This window comes from Ceratotherium simum, chromosome 2 (assembly GCF_057802395.1).
Source record: "Ceratotherium simum simum isolate JZ-2026a chromosome 2, ASM5780239v1, whole genome shotgun sequence".
In the NCBI taxonomy this organism is placed as follows: Eukaryota; Metazoa; Chordata; class Mammalia; order Perissodactyla; family Rhinocerotidae; genus Ceratotherium; species Ceratotherium simum.
In genome coordinates, this window is record NC_141901.1 from 10,901,059 (window position 1) to 10,928,303 (window position 27,245).

At 38.6% G+C, this 27,245-nt stretch overlaps 1 protein-coding gene across 8 annotated transcripts in view; it reads left to right on the forward strand.

Annotated features, from left to right (window-relative positions):
- The window catches only part of RABGAP1L (RAB GTPase activating protein 1 like), a 701,003-nt gene that overhangs the window by 662,625 nt on the left and 11,133 nt on the right, over positions 1 to 27,245 (forward strand). For 7 of the 8 annotated variants that reach the window (XM_087438180.1, XM_004425016.3, XM_087438183.1 and 4 more), the window contains 4 exons: positions 4,291 to 4,383; positions 15,006 to 15,116; positions 21,423 to 21,527; positions 24,025 to 24,108. In XM_087438180.1, coding sequence (XP_087294306.1) covers positions 4,291 to 4,383; positions 15,006 to 15,116; positions 21,423 to 21,527; positions 24,025 to 24,108 — 393 coding nt within the window. Of the gene's footprint in view, positions 1 to 4,290; positions 4,384 to 10,328; positions 11,424 to 15,005; positions 15,117 to 21,422; positions 21,528 to 24,024; positions 24,109 to 27,245 lie in introns of those variants that run through there. The other variant, XM_004425020.3, reaches the window with a different exon arrangement.

Consider the following 27,245-nt stretch of genomic DNA (forward strand, 5'->3'; position numbering starts at 1 on the left):
GGGAGGCCATTGTTCTGTCTATGACAGTTGTCTATGTTGATTCCTGCTTCCAAATTGATTATTTTCTTGTAAAATAAATTTGTGTAAAAAAATTAGTTAATTTAAAGAAAAATAGTAGTAAAATGTATTTGGATATGGCAAAAATAATGAAAATGATATTCGAATGACTAAAGTTTGGGAAACACTTCCCCTGACCAGAAGCCCAGTACCAGAAGCAAGTACAGGCCAGAGAGACAGTGGACCCATCCTTGTCCCAGGTTGTCTGCTACAACCAGCTGGCTCTATCCAGTGCTCTAGACACCTGGGTTCAGTCTCCTCATCCTCAAGAAAGGGATTGCACCAGACAGACAATCTTCAGAGGTCCCTCCAGCTCCAATTTCCTAATTCTGTATAAACGGTTATGTTAGGAATTTAAATGTCAGGGCCAAGCACATTGTGAAATGTCTCTAAATATTGTAAAATATTCAAAAGATGAGAAACACTGGTTCTGTCTTAAATGCTGCCTTCCCTAAATTTAGTTGTCAAGTCCAAAGTGTCAAGCCTTGGCTGATTATTTAAATGATTGCTATCACAGTCATTAGGAGTTGTGTTGCCAGGGTTGGATATCCTGTTTTCTTTTTCTATTTGTTTGTTTTTAATAAATACCATTTTGAAGTGGTGAGTACTCATTATCAGTTGCACTTATCAAACAATTGTGGATTCTTTGAGGACGTTTCCTGAATGTAGCCAAATAGGAGGTGTTAGGCAGAGGATGGGCGGTTGGTGGAATGGGACCCCAAAATTAGGTAGACATTTAAAAGGATTGGTGATTCTTAACACATTCTTCAAGGGCACACTTAGATTAAATTTACTTAAAGAGAAAGAAACCTATACTGTTCTTGAGATAATACGTTGTTTCAATTCTTAATAACTTTCTGTTCTTTTAATTAAAACTACTTACTAAAGAGGTTTTTTATTCTTTTCTCTGATAATAAAAATTTCAAGCTCAATATTGCGATCTCTCAAAAAAATCAATTTTGTCCTGGAATATAGTTTTAAAAACTGTAACAGTGTATTTTCTTTGATTATCTTATAAATAACAGGAGTTTCATATCAGCTCTCCTTCCTCCTCCCCCCTTCCCCCCCTTTCCCTTTGTGCTAATCACAGGTGGATGCTCAATATCGCCCCACAGCACAAGATAAATAAGCTTGGAAGGTTTCCTAGCAACATATTGTTCTGGGAACCTGCTCTGTTTCCCTGAACAAGATGAAGTGAAACATCCTAGAATCTGAGCCAGATGGGAAAGGATTAGCTTATTGAGGGTGTTCAATGTATTTTTTAAAATTTCACTTGGAAATGAACCTCTTAACATAAGTAGCAAGAGTGACTTTTAAAAGGACACTCTTAGGTGTATAAAAAAAACCTCAATAATAGTTTGAATTAAAAAAATATGGTTTTAGAGGAAATTCTCTAGGAACAAGCTTGCAATATGTAATTCAGTCATTGATGAATGGATCCATTTTAAATTTTATTTATTTATTTATTTTTCCCCCCAAAGCCCCAGTAGATAGTTGTATGTCATAGCTGCACATCCTTCTAGTTGCTGTATGTGGGACGCGGCCTCAGCATGGCCGGAGAAGCGGTGCGTCGGTGCGCGCCTGGGATCCGAACCTCGGGCCGCCAGCAGCGGAGCGCACACACTTAACCGCTAAGCCACGGGGCCGGCCCTGAATGGATCCATTTTAGAACCATGTAGAAAATACTTCCACACAGGACTGATGTTCAGCCTGCTACCCACCGATACCATATTCAGTGGCAAACATATTGAAATACATCTGATCTTGTGGGTAAATGTTTGCTGGAGTAGACTCTCTCTTCACCATACCTATCACTTCTCCCTAGACCCCGGCTCCTGGGGATACATATGAAACCCCTGTCACTGCCTAAAACTCTCAGACTTTTTGCCTATTTTCCTCAGCTCCAGGGCTACTTCAGTGCTAGTGATTTGCCACTTCATCTTGAGAGTCTGCTTTTGGTTTTTGGAGCGTATGATTAATATGTACAGAGAAAAGAAAACTAGAGGAAATCGAGGCCCCTATAAAAATCAAGAAAAAGAATGTGGTTGTTGCTGTTTTGTTAGCACATGATGATATATATTTTCCTGTTGTTTATCTGATGGTCTTGAGGCCACACAGTTGGTAGGTGGTGCTTTCCTCTGTGGCACTCCAGTTGATCACAGTATACTGTGAAGGTCTCTGGAGATGGAGGAATAAAGGATTAGAATTTCTCATGACAATATTCAGCAGTGGTTTTGCAATTCAGTTATATCCTGGAAAATGTCCTTCCTTCTTGTTTGACTGGAGAGACATTCCCCCATCAGCCAGATGAATATTGTCATAATGTGGTTGTTGAATGATTTACACTGTCTCTCAGGTTTGGAGTGAGTTTGTGAGACTTCCCAAATGTGGTGAGAAGCAGACAATTCCAGTACTTCAGCGTACTCGTGGGTGGGAAGACCAAAGTAACTAGAATAAGATGGGGAAAGACATCTGGTGTCTTTACTTTTTGTTTAGTAAATTCTCTGGCCAGATTCCAGAGAATTGAAACTATCCTCATTCCAGAAATACATAAAATAACTTTATATTCATTCTGGGTGCTTTCCATTCTCTCTTGCTCTCTTTCACACACATATACATGTTTTCTAAGTATCGTGTTTTGAATTCCACAAGAAACAGTTACTTTGGTAGGTATCACGATGGATACTGAGGGGGATCAACACATCATCCTTGCCTTCACCAAGCCCCCAAGAATTCAGCAAAATAACACATTTATTATCTTTAAGAAAACTGGATAAACTTTTTCTTCATTTCAAGTCACTTACTTTAGGACCTAAACATTAAGGAAAGATTTTGATGTCTGAAGAAATTACATAATTTTGATTATCCAAGGAAAGCCTAAAAAAGTAGATTTAACCTGTTATATGGAACATAATAGATTATAATACATTAATTTTATTGAATACTTCTTTTAAAGAAAACAATTTTAAAAATTTCTGTGAATCAGGTGTTATTTTAGATACTTTACCTATGTTATATCATTTAGTTCTTCTGACAACCATTATGAAGTAGAAATTTGTTTGCTTGCCATTTTACAGATGAAGAACCTCAGGCTAAGAGAGGTTAAATACCACAGTTAATAAAACAATAAGAGGCATTCAGACCCTGGTCCATCTAGTGCCAAATTCTGTGAGCTTTGTACTATGTTATGCTTATTTATTTTTAGAATTCTAAGATTCTGTAAGATTCTAGTTTTTTTTTTAAGAGTAGACTACTATCATTTAAAGAGGACATAATTTTAGCATGCTTTGATGCTAAACTTTTGTTTAGATGATTTTCTATTATCTCATTCACAATGATTCTATATTTCTTTGAGTTTTCAGTGACAAACTTTAGAATCTTCTTTCTGGTATATTAACTCCATTTATTTTTATTTATTTATTTTTTTATTATACATAGTTGACTACTGTTTTTTTTGTGTGTGTATGTGTGAGGAAGATTAGCCCTGAGCTAACATCCGATGCCAATCCTCCTCTTTTTTTGCTGAGGAAGACTGGCCCTGGGCTAACATCCGTGCCCATCTTCCTCCACTTTATATGGGACGCCACCAGAGCATGGCTTGCCAAGCAGTGCGTCGGTGCGCGCCCGGGATCCGAACCGGCGAACCCCGGGCCACCACAGCGGAGCGTGCACACTCAACTGCTTACGCCACCGGGCAGGCCCTATTAACTCCATTTAAAAAATTATTTTTTGTTGGTCAATTTTTTATTTTTATAAAATAATTTTAATTTTCATTTTCAACATGGTAGAAGGCTATGAGTGAATTTTACTTGAAGAAAGGTAGTTAACAGAACTAATAGCACTGTTAAATATATTAACAAGAAAAAGTTATGACATATAAGCAATATTGTAGAAGAGAGATGGACAAACTGCAGCCTGTTTTTGTAAATAAAGTTTTGTTGGAATGTAGCCACACTCATTTGTTTATGTATCACTTATGGCAACTTTTGAACAATAACAACAGAGTGCAATAGTTTCGACCTAGACCATATGGCCCACAAAGCCTAAATATATTCTATCTGGACCTCTACAGGAAAAGTTTGCAGACCCCTGCTCTAGAATCTAAATTTTTTTTCTCCTTAACTTTGAATTGAGTATGCTTCATTAAAATGCCAGAAACTTAATTGGGAAACGCATCAGAAAATATTTTCCTAAATGATCTTGTCTAACGTGCTTTTCCTCTAATCCCTGCAGGTACCAACTAAGAAGCTGAAGAAATATGAGAAAGAATATCAGACAATGCGGGAGAGTCAGCTGCAGCAGGAAGACCCAATGGATAGATACAAGGTATGGGAGCCCTGGGTCGCCTGTCGGAGCAGAGTGCCTTCTTTCCCTAAAGCAGCAGTTGTGGCGCGTTCAGTTCTCTCTGTTCCTTCTCGATTGATGTAGCCACTCTGACCGTGCTAAATGTCCAGGTATGTTTGCATTTCAGGAGACTCCTGAGGAGCCAACCATAATATTTCTTTTCTTTCAGTTTGTATATTTGTAGGTAACTCCACCTGTTGCATTTGTACTGGGAATCTTCATAAGAAGCTGAGAGAAAGGGAAAAAGAAAGAAAGTGGCTATCGACTACTTTCAAAAGTGAGAAAAAAAAGAAAATGGCAAAGTACTGTTTTAGCTGTGCACGGTCACATCCACAAAGACTTTTAGAAGGTGAACTGTTCCAAGACTGGCACAAGAATGTTTCAGACTTACCTCTGTCTGTAGCAAATGTTAAAAATACAAACTCATTTGGAAGGAAAAATAAAAACCACAAAGGTGTATCGAGCACAGTATTGGTGTTTGTTGCAACATTTATTTCCACAAACAAACTTATGAGTAACAGTGACATTTCACTACAGTATGCATTTTCAGAGTCAAAATGATTTCAGTTTAATATCTTAGTTAATTGTACTGTTTTTAAAAATTGGGCCATTCACAAAGGTAGATTTCTTTAATTGTAATTAGCAACACTGTTCCCATGATGCATTGTTGGGAAACACTGATTTTGAACTTATTTTCTCCAAATGAATTATTATTGTCTCTCTTCAACATTTTTTAATTCTTCAGATTCCTCCAGATGCATCATGGTTCTCTGCCTCTCCGTATTGGTACGTTAGGATAAGGGAATATTGTATTTTCACATTGAGCACCACCAATGCCAAAAATACCCTGCCAAAAATAGTGGGGTGACATTATTAATTAAATCATCCACAGTGGGATGACTTCCGCTTTTGTAACGAGAGTTGCCTTTATATGGTCAGAGAGCTGGACCTTATGTGGAGCTTATGTGGTGGAGGGGTATATGGATTTTGTAGTCAGACCTGAGTTCAAATCCTGGCTTTCCAAAAAAACAGCACAGGATTTAGAATCCAAGTTGGGGTTTTAATGCCTGTGGCATTGTTCAGCATCTTGGACTAGTTATTGAAGCTCTTCCTCACCTGTGAAACATGTAGTATACACATTTCCTTGAGGGATTGTTGTGGGGGTGAGGGATGTTGTGTGTTAAATACCCAGCACATAGTTGGTGTTCAATAAATGGTGGTTGTTAGCCTTATTATGCTACTGCTTCGAATTACCCAAATATTACTAAAACAATATCACCTTATATGGGTCTGCTCTGCCAGCCCCTCGCTTATCTTCCTCATATTTCTCCCAAGTATTGCTATCCGGTAAACTGACATCAGTATGTTTCTCCCCTTGTTTATAGAACTGGCCTGAAGAACTGATGATAAAATCCCACATACTGCTAGGGTAAATAACTGTTAACACATAAGGTGCTCGCAGAATAAGGTTTGAAGCTAATTGCTACCACCACCCCTCAGTAAAACCAATTGTAATGTCGCTCATGGAGCATGCTGCTCTGGAAAGGCTTAAGTAGTAATCATGAATATTGTTGAGGATCCGAAATGAAGCCCTCCCACTGCTTGTATCATTCTAATTTTCTTATTGCTGCCATCATTATGAGTAAGATCTGGGAAGAGTCCTTTAAATAGAAGAGAGAGAAATGAAAGACTAAAATAGTACATTTAAAAATCAGTCTGGGACTGAACTTGTTATTGTTTCTTAAATCCTTTTTGTTTCAAAGCAGAAATGTATAGATAAATAGTACACTGTATATTATTTTTTAAAAATTACCACACATAAGACTATCAGTGTGTACAATTTTTACTGAGGGATCAAAGTAGAATTAAACGTTTTTTGTTTTTGTTTTGAAGGCAGATAGTACTTTTGAGTGTTGTGGCCTCTTTTATTTACATATCGGATACCCTCTATAGCTATTTCCTTAGTATTATTGTAATAGCTTGTCCATACATCATCCAACTAATATCTCTATATCCTTTTAATAATGTCTAGACATTTATACTGGCAATATACTTGATAAAGTTACAGTCCTCAAATCATAATTACATTTTTTTTTTTTTTTTAAAGATTTTATTTATTTTTTGCCCCCAAAGCCCCAGTAGATAGTTGTATGTCACAGCTGCACACCCTTCTAGTTGCTGTATGTGGGACTCGGCCTCAGGATGGACAGAGAAGTGGTGCCTCGATGCACACCCGGGATCCGAACCCGGGCCGCCAGCATCGCAGCGCGCGCACTTAACCACCAAGCCACAGGGCCGGCCCATAATTACATTTTCAAGGTGACAATTGACAACATAGTTTTCAGCCATAACAGGTTTGTTCTTTCAGATATTCAATATCTAGTTTAAGAAGCTAATTGTAATTATCTTAAATTTTTTTTTTTTTCTTCCCCCAAAGCCCCAGTAGATAGTTGTATGTCATAGTTGCACAGCCTTCTAGTTGCTGTATGTGGGACGCGGCCTCAGCATGGCCGGAGAAGCGGTGCGTCGGTACGGGCCCAGGATCCTAACCCGGGCCGCCAGCAGCGGAGCATGCGCACTTAACCGCTAAGCCACGGGGCCGGCCCTAATTATAAGTATCTTAAAGTAGGAAACTGTCTTAGAAAATACCTTTTAGCATCTTCTAAATTTAATCTGGTCAAGAATAAGATCTGTGTCCTGGGAATGAACACTGTATAATTCATAAATCTTGGACTGTGAACCTGGCTTTGTAAATTCTTAAGAATAACTTGGCAAGATCTTTGAGGACATCGAGTCAGAGCTTATACCAGTTCACTAACAACCCCTCCTCAATGATTAGGATCCTTACTGCTTAAAATGCTGTGTCTACCCCCTAGGTTGCCTTATGGCAAGGGAGTTAGGAAAGTTGTGTCAATTAAAAAAAAAAAAGGCCCAGAAATGTCATACAATAAGATATTCTAAGAGATCTTTCAGTTTTTTTTTTTTTAAAGATTTTATTTATTTATTTTTTCCCCCCAAAGCCCCAGTAGATAGTTGTGTGTCATAGCTGCACATCCTTCTAGTTGCTGTATGTGGGACGCGGCCTCAGCATGGCCGGAGAAGCAGCGCGTCGGTGTGAGCCCGGGATCCGAACCCGGGTCGCCAGCAGTGGAGCGCGCTCACTTAACCACCAAGCCACAGGGCCGGCCCGAGATCTTTCAGTTTGATGCTATTTCTCTTTGGAATGGTGGCATAAAAAAGGGCTATTGTAGGGAAGCCAGATGTGGAGTTAAAATCCAACAATGCAGAGGTAGCTCTCAGCAGTCATATTCTTGCTATATCTATCTAAACATTTGTTTTCTGTCTATTTTTACGACATACGCAAATATCTACATTCTCAGGTTATGTCATCATACTCAACTGTATCTAACACTTATATCTCAACCACAAAGAGATGAAATGGTGTTAGTATAAATTTAAATTTTAGAACCCTAAACTCAATGAAAATGTTCTGGAATTAGATAGTGGTGATGGTTGCACAACTTGGTGAGTATACCACTGAATCGTACATTTAAGAAAAATGAATATTATGGTATGTGATTTATATCTCACACAAAAAAAATCCAAGCAAAATGGCACGCAGCCCACCATCTTCCTTTCATAAACCCCAAGTCACACCAGAGGTACTTGGGCAAAAGCCATACTCATGGGAGGGAGACCTTCCTGTCAGAATTGGAGCTAATTAATGACTGTAGATCCTGTGTGTACCCATGCTTATAGGGGAAAGGCCAACATACGTAGGTGGTACATTAATTTTCATATATATGTGTGTGTATACATATATATGTATATATACACACACACACAGACATAAACAAATATAAATACGTAATACATATGTACACACGCTGCCTGTGCTACCTGGTCTTGGCATCAGTTGTATTTGAAACTCATCAAGCTCTAGAGTGACTGCTTACAGACTTTGGTATACTCCTGTTTATCTTCATGACTAGATTTCAAGAGACAGAAAAGAAATTTTATTGGAAGAAGAATATAGAATATTTATTCTAAGCCTCTTTTATTGTCCTTCTTCAGTTTGACCTGGCCAAATTTGTATAGTAATATTTATTTACTCTGATATTTTGGTTTGTAAATTTATTTATTGATGTCAAATGAAATAAAATGCAGGATAAAGATTTGTCGGTAGAAATACATCATGTACGTTTTCATTTTCATACAGGTCCCCAGAAAACAAACATTCATGGATATGTGTAGTTGCTTTAGTATATTTTAAAAATTAGTAGCCAAGTCCCTGATAAGCAGTTACTAATTTCAGAAATTAAAATGTTATTTTCTATTTTAAAGAGATGAATTGTTTCCATTTGGGGAAAGTTAGTATTCTAGTGATGTAATCTATTGACAGGACGTTTTAAAGAACTGCAGCATTCATCTGTCTCTAGAAGATGATATGCTTTTCTTGTTTAATTAAAGAACTACTTGTACAAATGTAGGTTAAGCTTTAAAAAGCACAGCTAATTAATTAAATTCAGTGAATCTCCCAAAGCATAATGAAGGTTATGTTATTACCTGGTCTAGATGGGCAAATCCTAGAAAGAATCAGGAGTGCTTAAACTCTCTTGGGTTTGGGACACAGAATATTATAAATACATAATTTCTAATTGTAGTGTCTTATCCATGTTTAGGATAATTAAATTTAGAATGTCTAACTTCTTTCTTGAGGTTAGACATAGTAATTTTTTTATCAAAATGTAATTCAAACAGAAAACAAATGATTCCTCTAAGTTTACAAAGAGTTTTTCTTACACATACTAATTTTTGTAGATCAATTGTCCCTGTGTGTAAATTAAAATTAAGCTATTTAATTATATATAGTGAAAACATACAAAATATTTGAAGTAAAGCTTAATTGTATTATTTGCCTTCCTTACATATCTAAGAAAATAAATTAGAGCAGTTATCACATTTTGTTTTTAACTTGATAAGTGAAGAAGGTTAAATTGTGCTAAACTTCTTACCTGGTGGAATAAAAAAAAGAGGTTTTCCTTTTCTTACTGTGTTGGGCCCTTCCTTACTCAGAGAACTCAAGATAAATGAATCCATCTTTGAAAAATGTTTTTTTACCAATGAAAATAAACTTATTTTTTATTATTTTTCCACATCACAAAGACTGTTGTTTGCTTTTGGAAATATTTATGTTATGAAATAATGTGCTTTTAATGAATAGTAATAGTCAAGAGGATAGTTTCTATCTGCCTGTGGAAACTTAATGATAAACTTCAGAAGGCTGCCGCTCTTCTTTTGTGAGCTTGGATCACTGTTGGACTCGTTGTAGGATGATGGAGGATGCAAGCCAAAGCCCTCTCAGGCTTCTTGAGCAACTTAGCTAAGAAGGGCAGGTGGTTTCTGATGATGCTTGTCTGCTGGTTGAGCTATACTTAACACTTGGAGGAGGTATAAATGTTATGCATATTAAGAATTTCTAAGGATGTTTATTGATAATCTTCAGAATTCTCCAAAAGTTTTCTTCAAATTTTAGTAAGTTTTGTTTCCTATAAAAGTAGTATTACTGAGGAAATGATGTCACACTGCTAATGTTTCTACATCATCTGTAACCCTTTTGCTTTTTTAAAATGTGATTTGTATGCTAGAGTAGAGCAGAGATCTGCAGACTGTGGCCTGTGGGCCAAATCTAGCCCACTGCCTGTTTTTGTAAATAAAGTTTTATTGGAACACAGCCACACCCATTTGTTTACTTATTGTCTGTGACTGCTTTTGCACAAGGAATGACAGAGTAGAGTAGTCTCAACAAAGACCCTATGGCCTGCAAAGCCTAAAATATTTACTCTCTGGGCATTTACGCTAAAAGTTTGCTGACCCCTGTGCTAGAGTATAATCTGAGATTGTTTTTTAAATGCTAAAAGAAATGCAGTCTGGTTTGCCAACTGCCAGTTAGTTATTACTAACTAGATTTTCTTTTTAGTTTGACATTTAAATTTTTTAAATTTCCACCAGAAAAATAAAATTGGACGTGTTGGGTAAAGGAGGAGCATAAAGTGATTTCAAATATCCAGGTTTTCTTTCTCAAACCTTCATTGACAGACAATGTCGACATTTAAACATTTCATCTGTGGGCATTTGTCTTTGAATGTCAAAAACTGTTTGATGAAATTTGAATATGATGATTATCAACTCTTTTGAAGGAGGTATCCAAAAGAAAATATGGGAGAGTTGAGTGTGTTGTTGCTACTAAAATTGCACTGGATCTTTTAAGAAAACATTTTCTCCTGACCCTTAAATGTCTTTAAAAACATGTGCCAGGAATTCATTATAGCAGCAGACAACACACCCAAAATACTGAGCTAGAGTTTTTAAAGCTGCCTCCTTCCCCATCATTTTTTCCTGTAAGGCTTGGTTTATTTTCTTTTGATGGCCAGTTCACGTTTCTCTGTTTTCTCATCTTGGAAAAAATGACGTTCACCATCCGTTGTCCTGTTTCACCCAAACTTCAGCCCCAGACACAAAGGAGACCTGAGATCAGTTCTTCTTTTGTGTTCCCCTGCCCAGCAATTTCATTCTATCGCCTGAAGATGAACTCTTTTGCAAGGTTTCCGACCTTGTCATATAAGGAAGTTCCTTCCACCCAGCTTTAATAACACTGTATAAACAACTCACCGTAGTTGCTAATAGTTCCACATAGAGCATTTTCATTAGTCATGCAAACTGCAAATAGCAGTGTGGAGAGGAGAGGGAGGAGTATCCGTCTTCCTGAGTTGAGACTTGCCCACTGGCTGCCTCAAGTATACTTTTTTGCATCAAATGTTTGCAGTCAGAGAGAGAACTTAGAGTATATGACACTCTAAGGGAAAACAAAATAGCAAAATAGCATTACCAAGTGTCTCTTTTTGTTATTGCCATTTCCTAAATGTATTAGTAGGTGTGCGATTTCATTGGATATTCTTTTTTTTTCTATTGTCTTTGTACCTATGATTGAAAACGGTAGTTGGTCTATGACTTTTGAGGAGGTAAGTTTTTTATCTGTGTATGTCTGTAATATCAGCGTCTGTCTCTCTGAAAAATGCAGTATCCTCCTCCCAAAAGTTACTAACCTAACTTTCCCGGCTATACATCTCCTGTGCAAGAGGGGAGGGGAGGAATGAGGAAAGTTGTCTGCTTTTTGTTCAGATGGTGCCAACTGTGTGAGATGGTGGATGTTTCAAACAGTGTGATGTGAGTTTTAAGGGTTATGTAAACATTGTCTCCTGTAGTCTTTTCTGAAAGGCAGGGGAAGCGATTTGCCTGTTTTGTTTACGGGCTCTGAGCATTCAGCACGTCTGCTCCTGCAGACTTACAGCATGGGAATCCGGACTGACTGAGGTTAATGGGGCTGACCTCAAGTCTCTCTTGGGTGGGCAGCCCTTGCTAACATTTCAGAATGAACCAAGCAAGGTTACTACCTTTCCCAAGCCCATCAGAGCTAAACTTTCTTCCCCATTCTAGCATAAGGCAAACTTTTTCTTGAATCAGTCAGTTCTAAAAACAGCTGTGGCTCCTCAGGAAAGGCTGGAAAAGACAGCCAAGTAATGTCATCTCTCATTAACCCTTGGTGAGTGCGGGCAAGTTCTTCTCATAGAAAATCTCCATCTCAGTAGCAGTGCCTCACTGTGGCACTCAATAGCACCAGAGGACTCCTGAGGACACCTTGCTGCCCTCGGGTTCGTACTTTGGAGGACGATACTGCATTTTTGACCCTATAGCTTGCTTTCCACGTGTCTGTGAGTGCAGAGCAGGAGTCTCACTTCCCACTGTGCTGCTTGCTTTGCAGACACTGAACTGAAGCTTCTTGCTAAAGCGAAAGGCAATAGGCATGCCCCCTAGGCTATTTTGCTTTTTAGAGACCCTCAGATACTCATAATTTCTCCCAAGTCTTCCCCTCTCACCCCCTACCCCCTTAGCTGTGTGTCTCTAAGGAAGGGTTTGAGTTGCAACAGCATCGTAATAGGAATTTACTAGTCAGAATTTCAGCTGAGCTCATACCTCTTTCTTATATAATATAACCCATGAGACATTTATCTCTAATCAATAGTGAAGTAGCTACCTGGTGAGGTTTTTCAATACCTTTAACAGAGTACTTTTCCGTGAGCATCGTATGACTTTACCTAGAGGTTATTTTAACTCAATTCTAAGCATATGTCACTGTAACCTGAAAAACTGGTAGCTGCAACATTTTCACTTGTGCTAAATAAATGTAAATAAATAGTTGAGGGAGGTTTTGTACCTTGGAGTCCTATAAGTACAGTTTTAGTAGAAATGGGATGCTTAACTCAGGAATAGGTATTAGAGTAGTCTTCTCATGGTCTCTTTTGAAGGGATTTACCAAGAAATGAGAAAAATCTCTTCCCTTTCTAGGCAGTCTGCATTGTGAAATAGTGTGATGAAATTGTGCTGGGTGTTGCTGCTCGTTCTTGGCAAGGAAGAAATTTTTTGGAAAAGTTTCTGAAACATTTTTTTTTAGCCTAAGTTTTCAACAATTATGTAAGTTGTTTCCACAAAACGGGGTAATAGTTAGATATATCAGAATGAAAGACTAACTCTCCAGCCCCTGCTAAAATTTAGATTATTTCAGCAAAGATTGAAAGAGTCAGCTGTAGACACTCTAGCTTTTTTTATATTTTAGTCTCCATTTTTATATGCTTCTGTATATTGAGGGGACAGACAGAATTTGATGAGTACAATTTGCCCCTGCAAATATGTACACTGTCTTTTCAGGAATCTCTTGGGAAAGAGTTCCTGGCAAGGCAGCACTTTTGAGGGGTTACATTGTAAATGGGTCACAAAGGAAGATACAGTATGGTTTTGTGTAGATATGAGCCTATAACAGGAGTGGACTTTAAAAAATTCTGGTTTTGGCATTTTACCCTTTCCAATGGAATTGAAATTCTGAATTGCTTTTTATTTTTTAAACAACTTCTTAAACTTTGTTTTAACACATGCATTATATATTTATTGTAGAAAACTTGGAAACATTTTAAAAGCACAGAGACAACAATAAAAATCCACTACCTACAGTTAATGTTATTCATATTGTTATGAAAATGGGATTTTCCAGTTACTTGTCTTTTTTTTTCTATAAGGTAGCATAAGGATGTCTTCTGTCATTAGATACTTTTCACTTATATTTTAACACTGCATGGAATTCTATCATGAATTTGTTTAAAAGTACCTAAGTGATTTGGATTTGTTTTTATCTTTTTCAGTAGATTTCTTTTTCAAAAATGTTTCCCCAACTATCCCAGTCTACCATTTCCAAAAGAAGGGACAGGAACGGGCCCTGTTGGCTGGTTATAGTTGAAGTGCGGATTCGTCCTTTAGCTTCCCTGCTGGCCCTGTTTTTGGATCCTCTGTCTCCACGAAAGTCTCGGGCTTTGCCCTTAGCATCTGCTTCTTAGCCCTTCTTCTAAAAACAAAAAGAAAAAAACAAATCAGGTTTTCTTCTTTCCATATAACAAACTCCAGGTTGTTCTATAGAAGATAAAATTCACTTCACCCTCTCCCACTTTGCTATGATACACTATCATCCAGGGCATAGATTTGTCTTCTGGTTTGTCTGAGTTTTGCCACCCTTGCAGAAAGCACTATTAGGAGTATAAATCTGAAAAACAGGAAGGTCTCATCACATTGATGTCTTTCCTGTCAGCTTCTTTTGAATCTCCTGTAACTGCTAACAGTAGCAAAGAAAGCACTTTTGATACTTGGGAATGGAAGACACTAAATTGCTATTCTGACAGTAGATGTGAATGTGCACAGTTCATAACAGCCAGCTAAAGGGAGACCTTATTCATGAGAATTAGTGACTTGGTTCTTTGAAACTTTGTTTCAGATTTTTCCTGGAAATTCAAGGGGAAAAAAACAGCTCATTAATTTATTTTACCCAGAATCTTTTAATCTGAAGTTTTAAAAAGACAAAACAAACATTTAGAGACATTATCATATTACTCTTACTAACACAAAAATTGGTGTTCAGAAAAGTAAATATATACCTACCCAAAGAATGAAAATATCAGTTGATAGCAAAGTCGCAAACCCATGTATCCTGAATCTTGATTTAGTGCTCTTAAATATACTCAAATAATTTGAACCCTGATAGTGGAAAAACAATTTGACGAAATGTCTAGTGGTTCCCCCCATTTCATCCCTACTGTGTCTTGCAGTTTCCTTTGAGGTCAAGGGTGGGACTATTGTGCATGTTTCAACAAAGAATTGCCTGTGTCTGTGTTCTAGGTCTATAGGAAGACCTCACAGGATTGGGGGTATGTTTGGCAGTTTTGCTCTTCGTGGCACAGTTGTTACAATGAAGTCCCGTCTGGAGGGCGGAAGGGACAGGTGTAAGTTTCACGGGGTGGAGTACCGCACCCGCACTGCCAGCTTAACTCACCATTGTTTCCCGACAGCAGTGCTGCCTTCCTGTGCCACCTGCGCCTTCTCCTCTTCACGCCTTCAGAAGTTCACTTCGTTGTTGTTGCTTGTTTCTCCTCACCAGTTCCGCTTGTTTTGAGAGTCTGTCCCAGCACTCATGCCCACCTCTGGCTGTTGCTCTTTTTCTGCAGAGGGAGAACCGGAGATTACAGGAGGCCAGCATGAGGTTGGAACAAGAGAATGATGACCTTGCCCATGAACTAGTAACCAGCAAAATTGCTCTGCGGAATGACTTGGATCAGGTAAACCTGTCATTCAGTAGGTAGAAATAGGACTGTGACGACCTCCTCAAGGGCAAGGACCAAGTTGCTCTCACCGCAGTCCCGCTGGGGCTTGCTATGTACTTGGCACTGAGTGAGCTGCTTGATGGATGAATGGATGGGTGGCAGGTGGGAGGGGACTGCCTGTGCTAATTGGAGAGGGTAGAAAATGCAACCCTTTGAGACAGGTATGGGTCATTTCCAAACAGAATATGTGACATACTTCCTTTTATACCTCTAAACTTCTCTGGTGTCTCGTCTCTTAATCTGTATTTTCCTAAACCAAGGGCTGCCAGCATAATTACCTGAGAATATCAGTCACCAAAAGTATACTAATGCCCCTCTACTAGTGGTGGGCATGTTACTTTTTGTTCCCAAAAGTATTTTCATCTACAATAAATGTGAAGATTTTATATGAAGGATGTACATTAAGATATGTGTATTGTTGGATTGACAGGCATCCTAGTGGCTAAGAGCCAAGACTGCCTGCGTGTGAATCCTGGCATGATCACTCACTAACCCTGTGACCCTGCCAATGCTTAACCTGCCTGTAGATGTAAAAAAAAGTGTTTACCTCATAGGGTTGATGTGAGAATTAAATAACATGCAGCACTTACGATAGTATGTGCAATAAACATGAGCTGTTGCTGGGAAGACCTTAAATTGTTTAATTTCCCTTGTTCTTTCCAACAGCACTGACAACCTTAGGACTTCCTGTTTTCTATTGCTAGTGTTTTTGGAAATAATTGGCAATAGGGAAAGAGTTTTGTGTGGACTTAAAATTGTCACTCTATTTTCTGACTTGTAAAAAGTGAATATTCCCAACAAATGACGCAGTGTCAGAAAAATTGAGACAGACTGTTGAATCTGTGAAAAAGGGGCATTACCTGTGCTCTAACTATGCACTGACAATATTGAAAATACAGATCCATTAATAATATAAATATGATTGAATGTTTAAAATTGAAGGAATTTTTTAAATGTTTAAAAAATGGTCCCTGCCACAGCTCCTTTTTGCCATATAAACAGCTAATTTTGCAGCTCAGAAGTTTTAACCACAGTAAGATGGGAGACCACTGTTAAGGAAAATCATGCTAAAGGGGGAGAGGAGGAAGCTGAAGGAGTCAACACTAAATGCAGTTTGAAAATAAAACAAAAGCTGTGCAGCTTGGGACACAGGATGTAGAAGGTGAATAAAGCAGCCCGGTTGGGGGTGGGGGAGTGGATGATGGGCCTTTTAACCACAAACCCCATTCAGCCAGCCTATTGGGGACTTGTTAGAGGCGGTATGAAAATGTGTGACTAAGAGAGTCAGAGTCACACCCAGCCTGACCTCAGCTGTTACACAGTTTCGTATTAATGAGACTACAGTGTTGAGTCATTATTATCCTGCAACTCTTGGTTCCATTTTAGCTTTCCAAACGGCCTTGACTCACACTTGATTCTGCCATTTTGAATCTTTTATCCATTAGTAGTTTTCTTAAGATGGTGAACTAAATGAAAAAGTCTTAAGCACTTGGACTCAGTGGGGATGCAGTGAAATAAGCTAGACAGAGTTGTAAATTGAAAGTTGTGTGGGAAATGTATTTGGTAATATATATCAAGCCTTTAAGAGGTCTAAAAAATAATAAAATTAAATATTTACTGAGTACCTACTATACACCAAGCACAATATTTAGCAGTTTATAAGCATTATCTCATTTAATCTTCCTAATGACTCCATTAAGCAGGTATTATTTTAATCTTCCATTTTATAAATGAGGAAACTGACATATATACTCTCTGACTTGGAAAGCTATCCTAAAAAAATAGAGATTGGTCAAAAATATATGTATAAGTTTGTTTACTTTAGTGTTACTAAACAATATAAATATGTAATGTATATGTCCCAATAGAAGGGGAGAATGAAAGTATACTATAAAATGTCTTTTGGGAATAGTTTTTAAAAACAATGGGAAGATAATGATATAATATATATTTTTTAAACAGTAAGTTTATCTGTATATAATGTTTGTATCTAAATTGCAAGGGATATGGCTGGCCTAGGGCCATCCTGTACAAAAGGAGGCTGGAATATACCTTGACAAGAGAAAAGCCATGAGGAAATACATCAAAACGTTACTACTAGATATCTCTGGATGATAAGAATAAATATAATTTTTATATTCATCTTTATACTTTTATTTTTTTCAATTATTTATCTTTTATAAGAAGATCTTAATTACCACCCTTGGTGTTAAGTAATAATATGCATTATAACTTTTTAATAATCAGCAAAAATATATTATTTAAAAAATTGTTTCACCACCAAGAAAATCCATTTTGTGGTTCAATCTGGAATGATTGTTCTAGGGGTTCTCCTGAGATAATTGATTATTGAGCTCCTAGGTACCTCATGTGGATATTAGATCAGTCCCTGAAGAAAAGATTGCTTCATTCTTTCATTTATTCCTTCTGTCTCTTATTTCCTCCCGTCATACCTCTCTCTCTCTTTTTAAAAAAGTAAGTAAGACCTGGCCCCTGCCTTTTGAAGCTTATTATCTAGAAGAAAGAATAAAAATTACTGTTTCATGCATATTCGCTTCTAACATCTGATTTTGCAGTTTCTGCCCAAGCGGGGCTTATTTGCCTATAAAACGCTGTCCCTGCAGTTTGGGTGCCCGCCCTGCAGGCTCAGTGAAGGGCGTTAGCCTGAGAGCGGAAGTACCAGTTTGCCTGCCTTCACCCAGTTTGCCCAGTACTTTTCCATTCCCAGTTTATCAAAATCAAATCTCTTAATTAAAATAGCAAGACTTTGGCAAACATTAAACAAACATGAAAGCAGGTTGTGTTTGAGACAATATGTAAAGAAAACAAATACTAATTTAGGTAGTTTTTAAACATAAATTATTCCTTACCCTGTCATTTCAGTGCTGGCTTCAGGCTTCCTGGGCACCAAAGTCTCTTAATTTTTCTCTGTGACAGAGCCTTCTTTTTTGACAGCTTGCCCTCCCTCAGGCTCCTTAAATAAGGACTTCGTGATTAGAAATGAAAAAGGATACATCTCCACTTCCGTTTCTGTTGCTACCTGCTTTCAGGCCCTTCCTGTCCTCTTCTGCCCCAAGGAACAGAAAGAAGAGACACAAGCAGTACTTTCCCACTGAAGCCTGTGCCTCGATGCCTTCCAACCACAGCAAGTTCTGTGTTAGACCAGACGCTACATGTAATATGTGGCAGATTCTTCCGTTTTGTTTTAAATTGAACAAATGGCTTGGCTAGTTCTTTCTGGAAGATCCTCATCCCTGATGTTAGACCTGAGCCTTTTGATCAGCTTATGAGTTGGTTCACGATTAAATCACAAATTGCAGTACTTGTTTCTCTCATATATATGTCATAGAGGCATTCAATAGCAATTAGAAGTTTCAGTATCAATAAGGCACTATAAAATGTTAGTAAGTGATTAGAAGACTGTAATGACCATGGTTCACTCAGTCTTATCAAATCATGGTGAAGGTGTTATAATTTGGGTTCAAAGATAGAATTTGAGTATCTGTCTGTTTAGTATTACATTCCTAGAGATTCATTTAACATCAAAGATGATTTCTACTTAAGTGAGGTATAGAGATTGGCTATACAAAGACCCAGAAGACCATTTTTAGAGCGAGAACCAAGTTATTTCGGATCTTGTCCTATTTTGATGAGCAGAGGAATCACTCCTACTTCACTATTTCACATGGAGGAGAAGCTTTGGATGAAGCTTCCTGGAAACTCTGGGACTCCTCCCCTGTGGGACCCACAGCAATTTCTGCAGATGTCAGATCTGGTAACAAGAGAAGTAGAGTGAGCTTGCCTCACCTTGGCCTAGTGAAGAATGTGCAGCAGAAATGTGTAAATAAAAATAATAGGTCCTCTCATCATAAATATTTAGATGTTTGTTAAAAATTTCCTCAAGGAAGTGTTTTTTCTCCTTTTCTTACAGACATTTCCAAAACTATAAAACATCTAGATATACTGCAGAATTTAAGGAACTTGTTACTGAATGTCAGGATAGCATTGACTATTCAGAAGTTTACAAAAGGCTAAAATTTTGGGTGAATGTCTCTTCAAGAAGCCAAACTTAGAAAACATTTATTTCAGAGTGTCATGATGTGTGTTATAAAAGGACTATTCTCTTCACAAAATGGAAACTACTCTAAGAGGGTACTGTAAGAGGAGGTTAAATTGCAATCTCCTTTATTAGCAGGTCTGTCAGATATTCCAGGGTAGAACTTGAACCCATGGGCTGTAGTTACAGGGACGTAGATTTAGTGAGAGTTTTAAGAAAACTGAAACGACCAGCACAGCTGCTCTTGGTTTGCAGCTCTGTGACTCTCCTCAGAGACTCTGGGGAGGGTCATCCTGCTTTGTGGGTAACCTTAGTCACCTGGCTTGCAGCTCTAGGAGTTGCAGTTTCCATATTCAACATCAGGTATCTTATAACTTATGAAAACTTAACTTGCAACATAAATGTTGCATTTTTTGAGGCCCACCTCTAATTTTAGGATGTTCTTTTGCTGAGTAGATTTCCCCCCTAGAATCTAATGTATCAGAACAAGTTTTAGAGTCTTTAAAAGGGACTTTTTCACCTTAACTACCCAACAGTTCCAGATTATCTGAAAACAGAGCCATAAGCGCTGGGATATGGGGTGTCAGGAACTGTGGTACAGTGAGAACAGAGAGGCTGGAATGCAGTTCCTCTGCCAGGACCCAGCAGACTGTGCTGCTGGCCATCTGGACATGTGGGAGATATGGCGAAACACAGACAGAGGCCACCTGGCCAGTTTTCACGATGACTTGGATAATGTTTTGCTGCTGTCAGCCAGGGATAGCTTCTTCAAATAGCTGCCTCTCCTCTGCATCTGTGCTTTTCTCCTCTGCTGAGCTCATCCTGTGGCCCTCTGCCACCTCCACTCCACACAGTCCACTTCTGCAGTGCCTTAGAGAGCCACACCCATTCATGCACCGTATTCTATGGAGTGCCTGCTCTGGACCTGGTCGTGGGCTGGGTGCTGGGGATATGGTGATGAGCAAAAGAGATACAGTTCCTGCCTCCCAGAGCTTCAAGTCTAGTGGGCAAGACAAATAAATCACACGTGTATTTTGTTATTACAGATTGTACTTAAGTACTACCAAGGGAAATATGGGAGAGTTAAACAGAGAACTGATTGAGATGGGGGTGAGTGGGACCGGGCTCAGGCCATGTTTCACTGCAGATATGAGCTTGAGGCTGAGACCTAAAGGGTGAGGTGAGGGCCCTAAAGTGTAAAACAGACACATGTTTACTAAGTTAAATATATACACAGTGCTTTCATAGTTAATTTTGGCTCTGTATCCAACTTAAGACCAAAATACGCTCTCTGAGCTTTTCTTGGTCATTCTAGAAATATGGTGTTTTCTGTCTGGATTCCTGGTCCATACATCAGTTTTCCTCAGGGCTATCTCTATTATGGGTTTTGGTCTTAATTTCTCCTTACTAGACTGTCCTGTGTGAGTAGCCTGCTGGGCCAGTTTACCTCAGCTGGTCTTTGAATTTTCTCACTTAACTGTTGTCCTCGGATTAGCCTGTCAGCTCGTCCTCTCTGAATCCACTCCCGTGCTCTACCAGTTAGAAGCTTCCATATGAGGCTCCACCCCTCATCCAGTCCATCCACACAGTCTCAGGGTGAGTGCTGTTGTGACATCTGAAAATGTGTAAGAAGCACTGAGACAACAACAAACAAACACATAGATACAGAGAATAGATTGGTGGTTACCAGAGGGGAAGGGGGGGGAGGGCGAAAGGGGTAAAGGGGTACATGTGTAGAGTGACCAATGGAAACTAGACTTTTGGTGGTGAACACGGTATCATCTATATAGAAGTATAAATATAATGATGTACACCTGAAATTTATATAATGTTATAAACCAATGTGACCTCATTAAAAATAAGTAAATAAATCATTGAGAAAGAGCATGGGCTTTGATGCCATTCAAATCTGAATTCATATTATGGCTATGATATTAGATGTCTGTCCCAGTTAGGTTATTTGATCTCTCCAAACCTCACCATCATTATCTGTAAAATAATGATTGTTGTGAGGATCAGAGATAATAATGTGCCAAGTGCCTGGTACATGGCTGGCATTCAATGAAAGCAGCCACTCCCTGGGTGAGCTAGGAGAGAAAAGAATGGCTTGCAGTAATGTTGGAACAATAATCAGTGGAGATTGGAGAAAGTATACACACACTTCCTTCACCTTCTATGTGATTGTTACGTGCTCTGTTTTGTAGGCAGAAGACAAGGCAGATGTGTTGAATAAGGAACTCCTCTTGACCAAGCAGAGGCTGGTGGAGACTGAAGAAGAGAAGAGGAAGCAAGAGGAAGAGACTGCTCAGGTAAAAGGCATAAGTGGGCTTTTCTTTACACAGGGATATTGGTGTATGGAGTTGATTAACACTAGAAACAAGAAGTAAAATTAAATTTATTCTAAATCAAAAAACAGTACACGTGAGTAGCATTGAGTCTCGACATTTCTTTTGAAGGGTGTTAGAAGAGGAAGCAGCATTTCTACCCCTGAACAGCTTTTAGGAATTTGCCTTTACTGAGATGTCTAGCAAGAGTGTTAAGTTTTCTCTAAGTTTAGTAACTTGGAATTATGATCCAAGAGCTTTGACAAATCTGCAAATTTCGTGTTGTATCCCAAGATATTTGACTTCTCTGAAGTAGTTTATGAGGATTGTTAATCTGAAAGCCTACAGAGATCTCTGCTGGGAGTTGCCTCACTCCGTCATGCTCAGTGTTCCTGGCAGAGCTCTCAAACATTATTCCCTGGGGTAATAAAAAGAAACCCTTAAGGAATCAGCCTTGAAGTCAGCACCCTACTGTCTTTGTATGGATTGTGAGGGCAATCAGCTGGAAGACACCACCTTAGCAAAGGATCCCAGATAGGTGATAGGAGGGGCCTCTCGCCCAAGGCATCAGAGCTTCGGGCTTCCCTAAGGAAGAGCAGGCTGTTTCACCAATGTTCTCCATCTCTGTCAGTCCCAGCCCGTCATGATTAACTCATTTATTTTAATGAGTTTTATTCTGAGACATCAATAATACTAAATATAAAATAGAACACAAAGCATTTCAAAGACCTACATACATCCAAGCAACCAGAAAAAGTTACATAAAGTTACTAATGAAGGGATATATCGTTTAGCACCTTGCAGGATTTATAAAAAGTATTCCATTTTTTTTTTTTTTGAAAATGATGAAATGAGTCTTGGCAATTACTATGGACCAAGTTTCTTTTTTACGTACTCAAAATTTTTCAGGGGCTGATTACCTAGTTTGATCCAGGCCTTTTGATGGGTTTTGTTTTTTTCCTTTACCTCCTACCTTTTTGGGGCCCATTTCAGTACTTTAAGAATAAAGCTATTAGCAAATGAATTTAATCCATGTTTCTTCCCTCCCCGTGTGTGTGTGTGTGTGTATCCCATTTTAATCATTGTGGTACCCTTGTGAGATCAGGATTGTTCTCCTCATTTGTCAGATGAGGAAACTGTGGCTTAGAGAGATTGAATGACACTTGCTCAAAGCCTCTTGGCTCTAAGTCTGTCCTGAAGGCAGTGGGGCCTTATCACAGAAGGGGAGAAGGATCTGGTTTATGTCCTTAACTTGTGTAAAATAGAGAATAGACTAATATAAACAACTAAGTTTGAATGAGTGTAACCTATAAATTGCTTTTAGAATTTTAGAATTTAGCAAATATGAAGAAATTTAGAAATCTTCCCAAGAGAAGTCCAATTATAAATTGCAATAATTTGTGAATCTGCAAGTACAGAGTATATCCCATTCATAATTTGGGATGCTGCAATGCAGAATTCGTCTGTTTTTTCTGATTAAGTACTTAAAGATTAACCAGAATGGTTTTTTGTTTGTTTGTTTGTTTGGTCAACAACTTGGAAGAATTGAATCCTTTCCTTTTTATCTGGTGGCACTGAGCTTTTTCATTGCCTCACCCTTCCCTCTACCTAGAGTTCTAGAGCTGCTGGGCTACAGAAATAACTGTGGTGTTAAGTTGAGCACTCACAATTTAGTATTTCTGGGACTGTAACAAGTACCTGCATTATGTGTCACTTTAGCTTCTTCTAAATGGTTTCTTTAGTCCCTGAATCGCCTGCCTCAAGAGCTCTTATCTTCCTCCATCTTTTTCTGACTCCAGTCCCAAAAGCCCCTTCCTTTCTCCAGAGAGGCAACAGCAGTGACAGTAGGGGACTATGAAGAGGAAGGCCGGAAAGTTTTTTCAGTAATTTATTTTATAGCATGGAGAGTACATGTAGTGTTGCCTGGGTGTTTTGTTTTAGACTCTAATAAGGATAAAGATAGCTTCTGAATGGACGCTTATTTAACAAAATATTTATCAAGTAAGTCATAAGCATAAGCAGTTTATAATAGAATTGCTCATATGGGGCCGGCCCCGTGGCTTAGGGGTTAGGTGCGTGCGCTCCGCTGCTGGCGGCCCGGGTTCAGATCCCGGGCGCACACCGACGCACCACTTCTCCCGTAGTGCTGGGTCCACGTCCCACATATGGCAACTGGAAGGATGTGCAGCTATGACGTACAACTATCTACTGGGGCTTTGGGGGCAAAATAAATAAATAAATAAAATTATAGAGTTGCTCATATGTCTTATACATTACATGAAAGAAAGTAAGATTTTTGTATTTCTGGAGATGATTAGGTTTTCCAAATGATCAAGTTGCAACTTCAGTGAGGAAAATTTATGTAGTTATAGTTGTTAATGTTGTCATTGACTGTGAATCATGCAGACTTGAATATAGATGTTTGTGAAACTTATTAATATTTTGACTGAGTCTTGATGTTTCTCATTCTCCCTCTTTCTAGCTGAAAGAAGTCTTCAGGAAACAGCTAGAGAAGGCCGAATATGAAATAAAGAAGACTACAGCTATCATTGCTGAGTATAAACAGGTAGGGTGCCACTGTGGTTTTTGTTGCTATAAAAGTAATTATTTTTGTTGTTTTCCTTTGGGGAAAAGATATTTTTGTTTTTAGAGTTTCCAGAATAATGACTGCATTGCATTCATTAAATTTGGTGGCTTGCTTTCTCATCTGAAATAGACAATGGTTGGGCGTGCTTGCTGATAACATGGAAGGTTTAATTGAGCAAAACAATCTGTTGGTTGTTCACAATGTTTGGTAGTTTTAGAGAAACAGGAATCCTCATTATTACCATTGGGATCCTGTCTCTGCCCTTCTCAGAAGCTGGTTTCCAGTAGATTCCACTAGTAACATTTGCCTCTTTGCCGAGGACTAAAGTTTAGTGACTGTATTAAATGGCAGTAGCTAGGAGATCAGCGTGTCCTTTGCTGTCAGAGTATAGAATGTGGGAGCTCTTTTTCCCGCATGGCCGTGTAGCCTTACCCAACGCACTCCAGTGCTAGCAGGAAACCTCCTTTTGTGAACCTTAAAATAATCTTTTAATGGAGGGCTGCTCTCCTTGAGGATGTTTCTGGCCTCATCACCAGAGTGGTCCCAGAAAACCCTCATTCCCAGTCCAGTAGTATCTTCCTGTCCCTGCTGGTCATGCTGGGTCATGGCAAGGACTCCTCTCATTGCTGAGCGACCCTGAATGGTCTGTTCAAGTTCCAGTTTTCTAGAATTAATTAAGGCACTGTATGCCACCTACTTATCCAAGAATTTCCCTGGGGTCTCCTGCTTCATAGAGTAGTTTGAAGTCTGATGCTTGCTTTTCTTTTTAAACGTGTTTTTCTGCTTGTAAATGAAATTTATGTTCCTTGTGGAAAATTAGGAAAGTGCAGAAGAACACAAAGAAAACAAACATCCCTTAATCTTGCTGACTAGAAATAATCACTGTAATATACTGCATTGTTGCTATATAAATGAAAACATCAATTAAATTGTTCATGCTTTTTTTGGAACTAGTTCACTTGAACATCTATCCATTAGGATTCCTCCCCTTCATGGAAGATTTATTTAGAAATAAGGCTTCAGAGCTGTCTTACTCTCTTTTATGGTAATCAACATATGTTTATTTAATGCCTGCACCATGTGAGCCTTGATACTTTGGAGGAATAAAAGACAATTAATTCAATTTCTCACCTCTAGAAGCTGATCTTGTAATGGGGAGATAATACCTGTGTATAAATAAGAGGAAAGGGAACTTATTACATATGGGAAATGAGGAAACCCTTCCTGGAGAAGGGGTGATTTGAGCTTGCTTCACAGGCTAGGTGAGATTTGGGTATGTGGAGATGGAGAAGGAGAGGATGGAAAGAGGGAACAGCATGTGCAAAGGGATGGAGGTAGATTAGTGAACAGAAATAGTTTTGTTTGGCAAGTGTTTCGAGTACAGGGCCGGCCCCGTGGCTTAGTGGTTAAGTGCGCGCGCTCCGCTACTGGCGGCCCGGGTTCGGATCCCGGGTGTACACTGACGCACCGCTTCTCCAGCCATGCTGAGGCCGCGTCCCACATACAGCAACTAGAAGGATGTGCAGCTATGACATACAACTATCTACTGGGGCTTTGGGGGAAAAAAATAAATAAAATTTAAAAAATAAAAAAAATTAAAAAAAAGAGTTTCGAGTACAGAAGAGAAGCAAAGGTGAGTTGGGGCCCCATTCAAGAAGGTCTTCAGGGAGAGGCTGAGGAGTTTGGGTCTTATGCTGTTTGTAGTGGGGATGTTTGAGCAGGAAAGTGCCATGATCAGGGACATATCGTTGGTTCTACCCTGTCCCAGTGAGAAATGTGGAACCAAGTGGAGAGATCCACAGGCAAAGACACAGACCGGTAAGAGGCTAACAGCAAAGTCCAGGTGAGAAAAAAGAGGGCCCTGAACTAAAATAAGTAGTAATGAAAATGGAGAAGAGGGAGACACAAAAGACAGTCATGTTTCGCTAGACAAGGGAAAACACTGCAAGTGATCCTGAGATTTTGCATCTGGGTACCTAGGAGAAGGGATGGTTAGACATTAACCAATACAAGGAACATTCAAGACCATGTGCTCTGGAACTTACCATCACTGCAAATGCATTTTTTTTTCATCACCACATTAGGCCATGGGAGGCTCTTCTGTGTAGTGCTCTTCAAATCCTTGGGACTATTCTTGAATATCATCTGGCAAGCACTTCAAGTAACCTAAAGGCAACAGACCCATGTGTTCAAAGATAATTAGGACATAAAACATAATCTAAATGCATTGTGTAATTGGAATTGGCTATTATTGGCTATATTTCAGAATGTTTTGGTTTATTTAAAAGGGTATGTGGTTTGCCAAAATTACTAGAGAGATCGCTTCTTTTTAACATCAGTCAGTACAGTCCTATTCATTGTTTCCAGGCTTCGATCTGGAGGTATTGGAGGCTGAACTCAACAAGCAGGCCCTGGTCTCTAGGACTGTTTTGGAGTAGACTGGGATTTTTTAAATATTGTTTTGGTAATAGAGGTAGATGTTCTATGTTTTTTGTACTAATTACGCTTTAAAATTTGACATCCTCTAACTTTTTAATTCAATTTTTCAAAAATAAAAGATTATTTCACTCAAGTTCAACAAGAGTTGAACTTTCCAATTTTTTTTTAAATAATTTTTTTGGGGCTTTGAAAGCACTTATTTCTACCTGTTCATAGTACTTGTTAGCATTTTATTTCAGAATCAATAATAATGAGATTTTATTTAATGAGCACTTACTATCAGCCAGATGCTATATCGAACCCTTTACATACATTTTTTTCCATCAATTATCACAGCACAGCACTTCTCAGTTATGAGGAAACTGAGGCTTAGAAAGGTTAGTGAATTTGCCCAAGGACACAATGCCAGAAAGTAGTCAAGTTTGACTTCCAGGCTTTTCATTTGGTTTCATACCAAACCACTTGATAAGAGTTTTCATCTTTATTATTTTCTGGTCATTTTAACTTTTCTTTTATTCACTCTGCCACTTCCTAAGGAAACTTTTGTAATTGAAGACTGAGACACTTTCTGTGGCTGTAGACAGAAGATGTTTCTGGTTCAGAATTCTTTTCATCAGATTCCCAGCCTAGTCCCTTGCACAAAATAGATACTCAGCAAAGATTCTATAGATTGATTC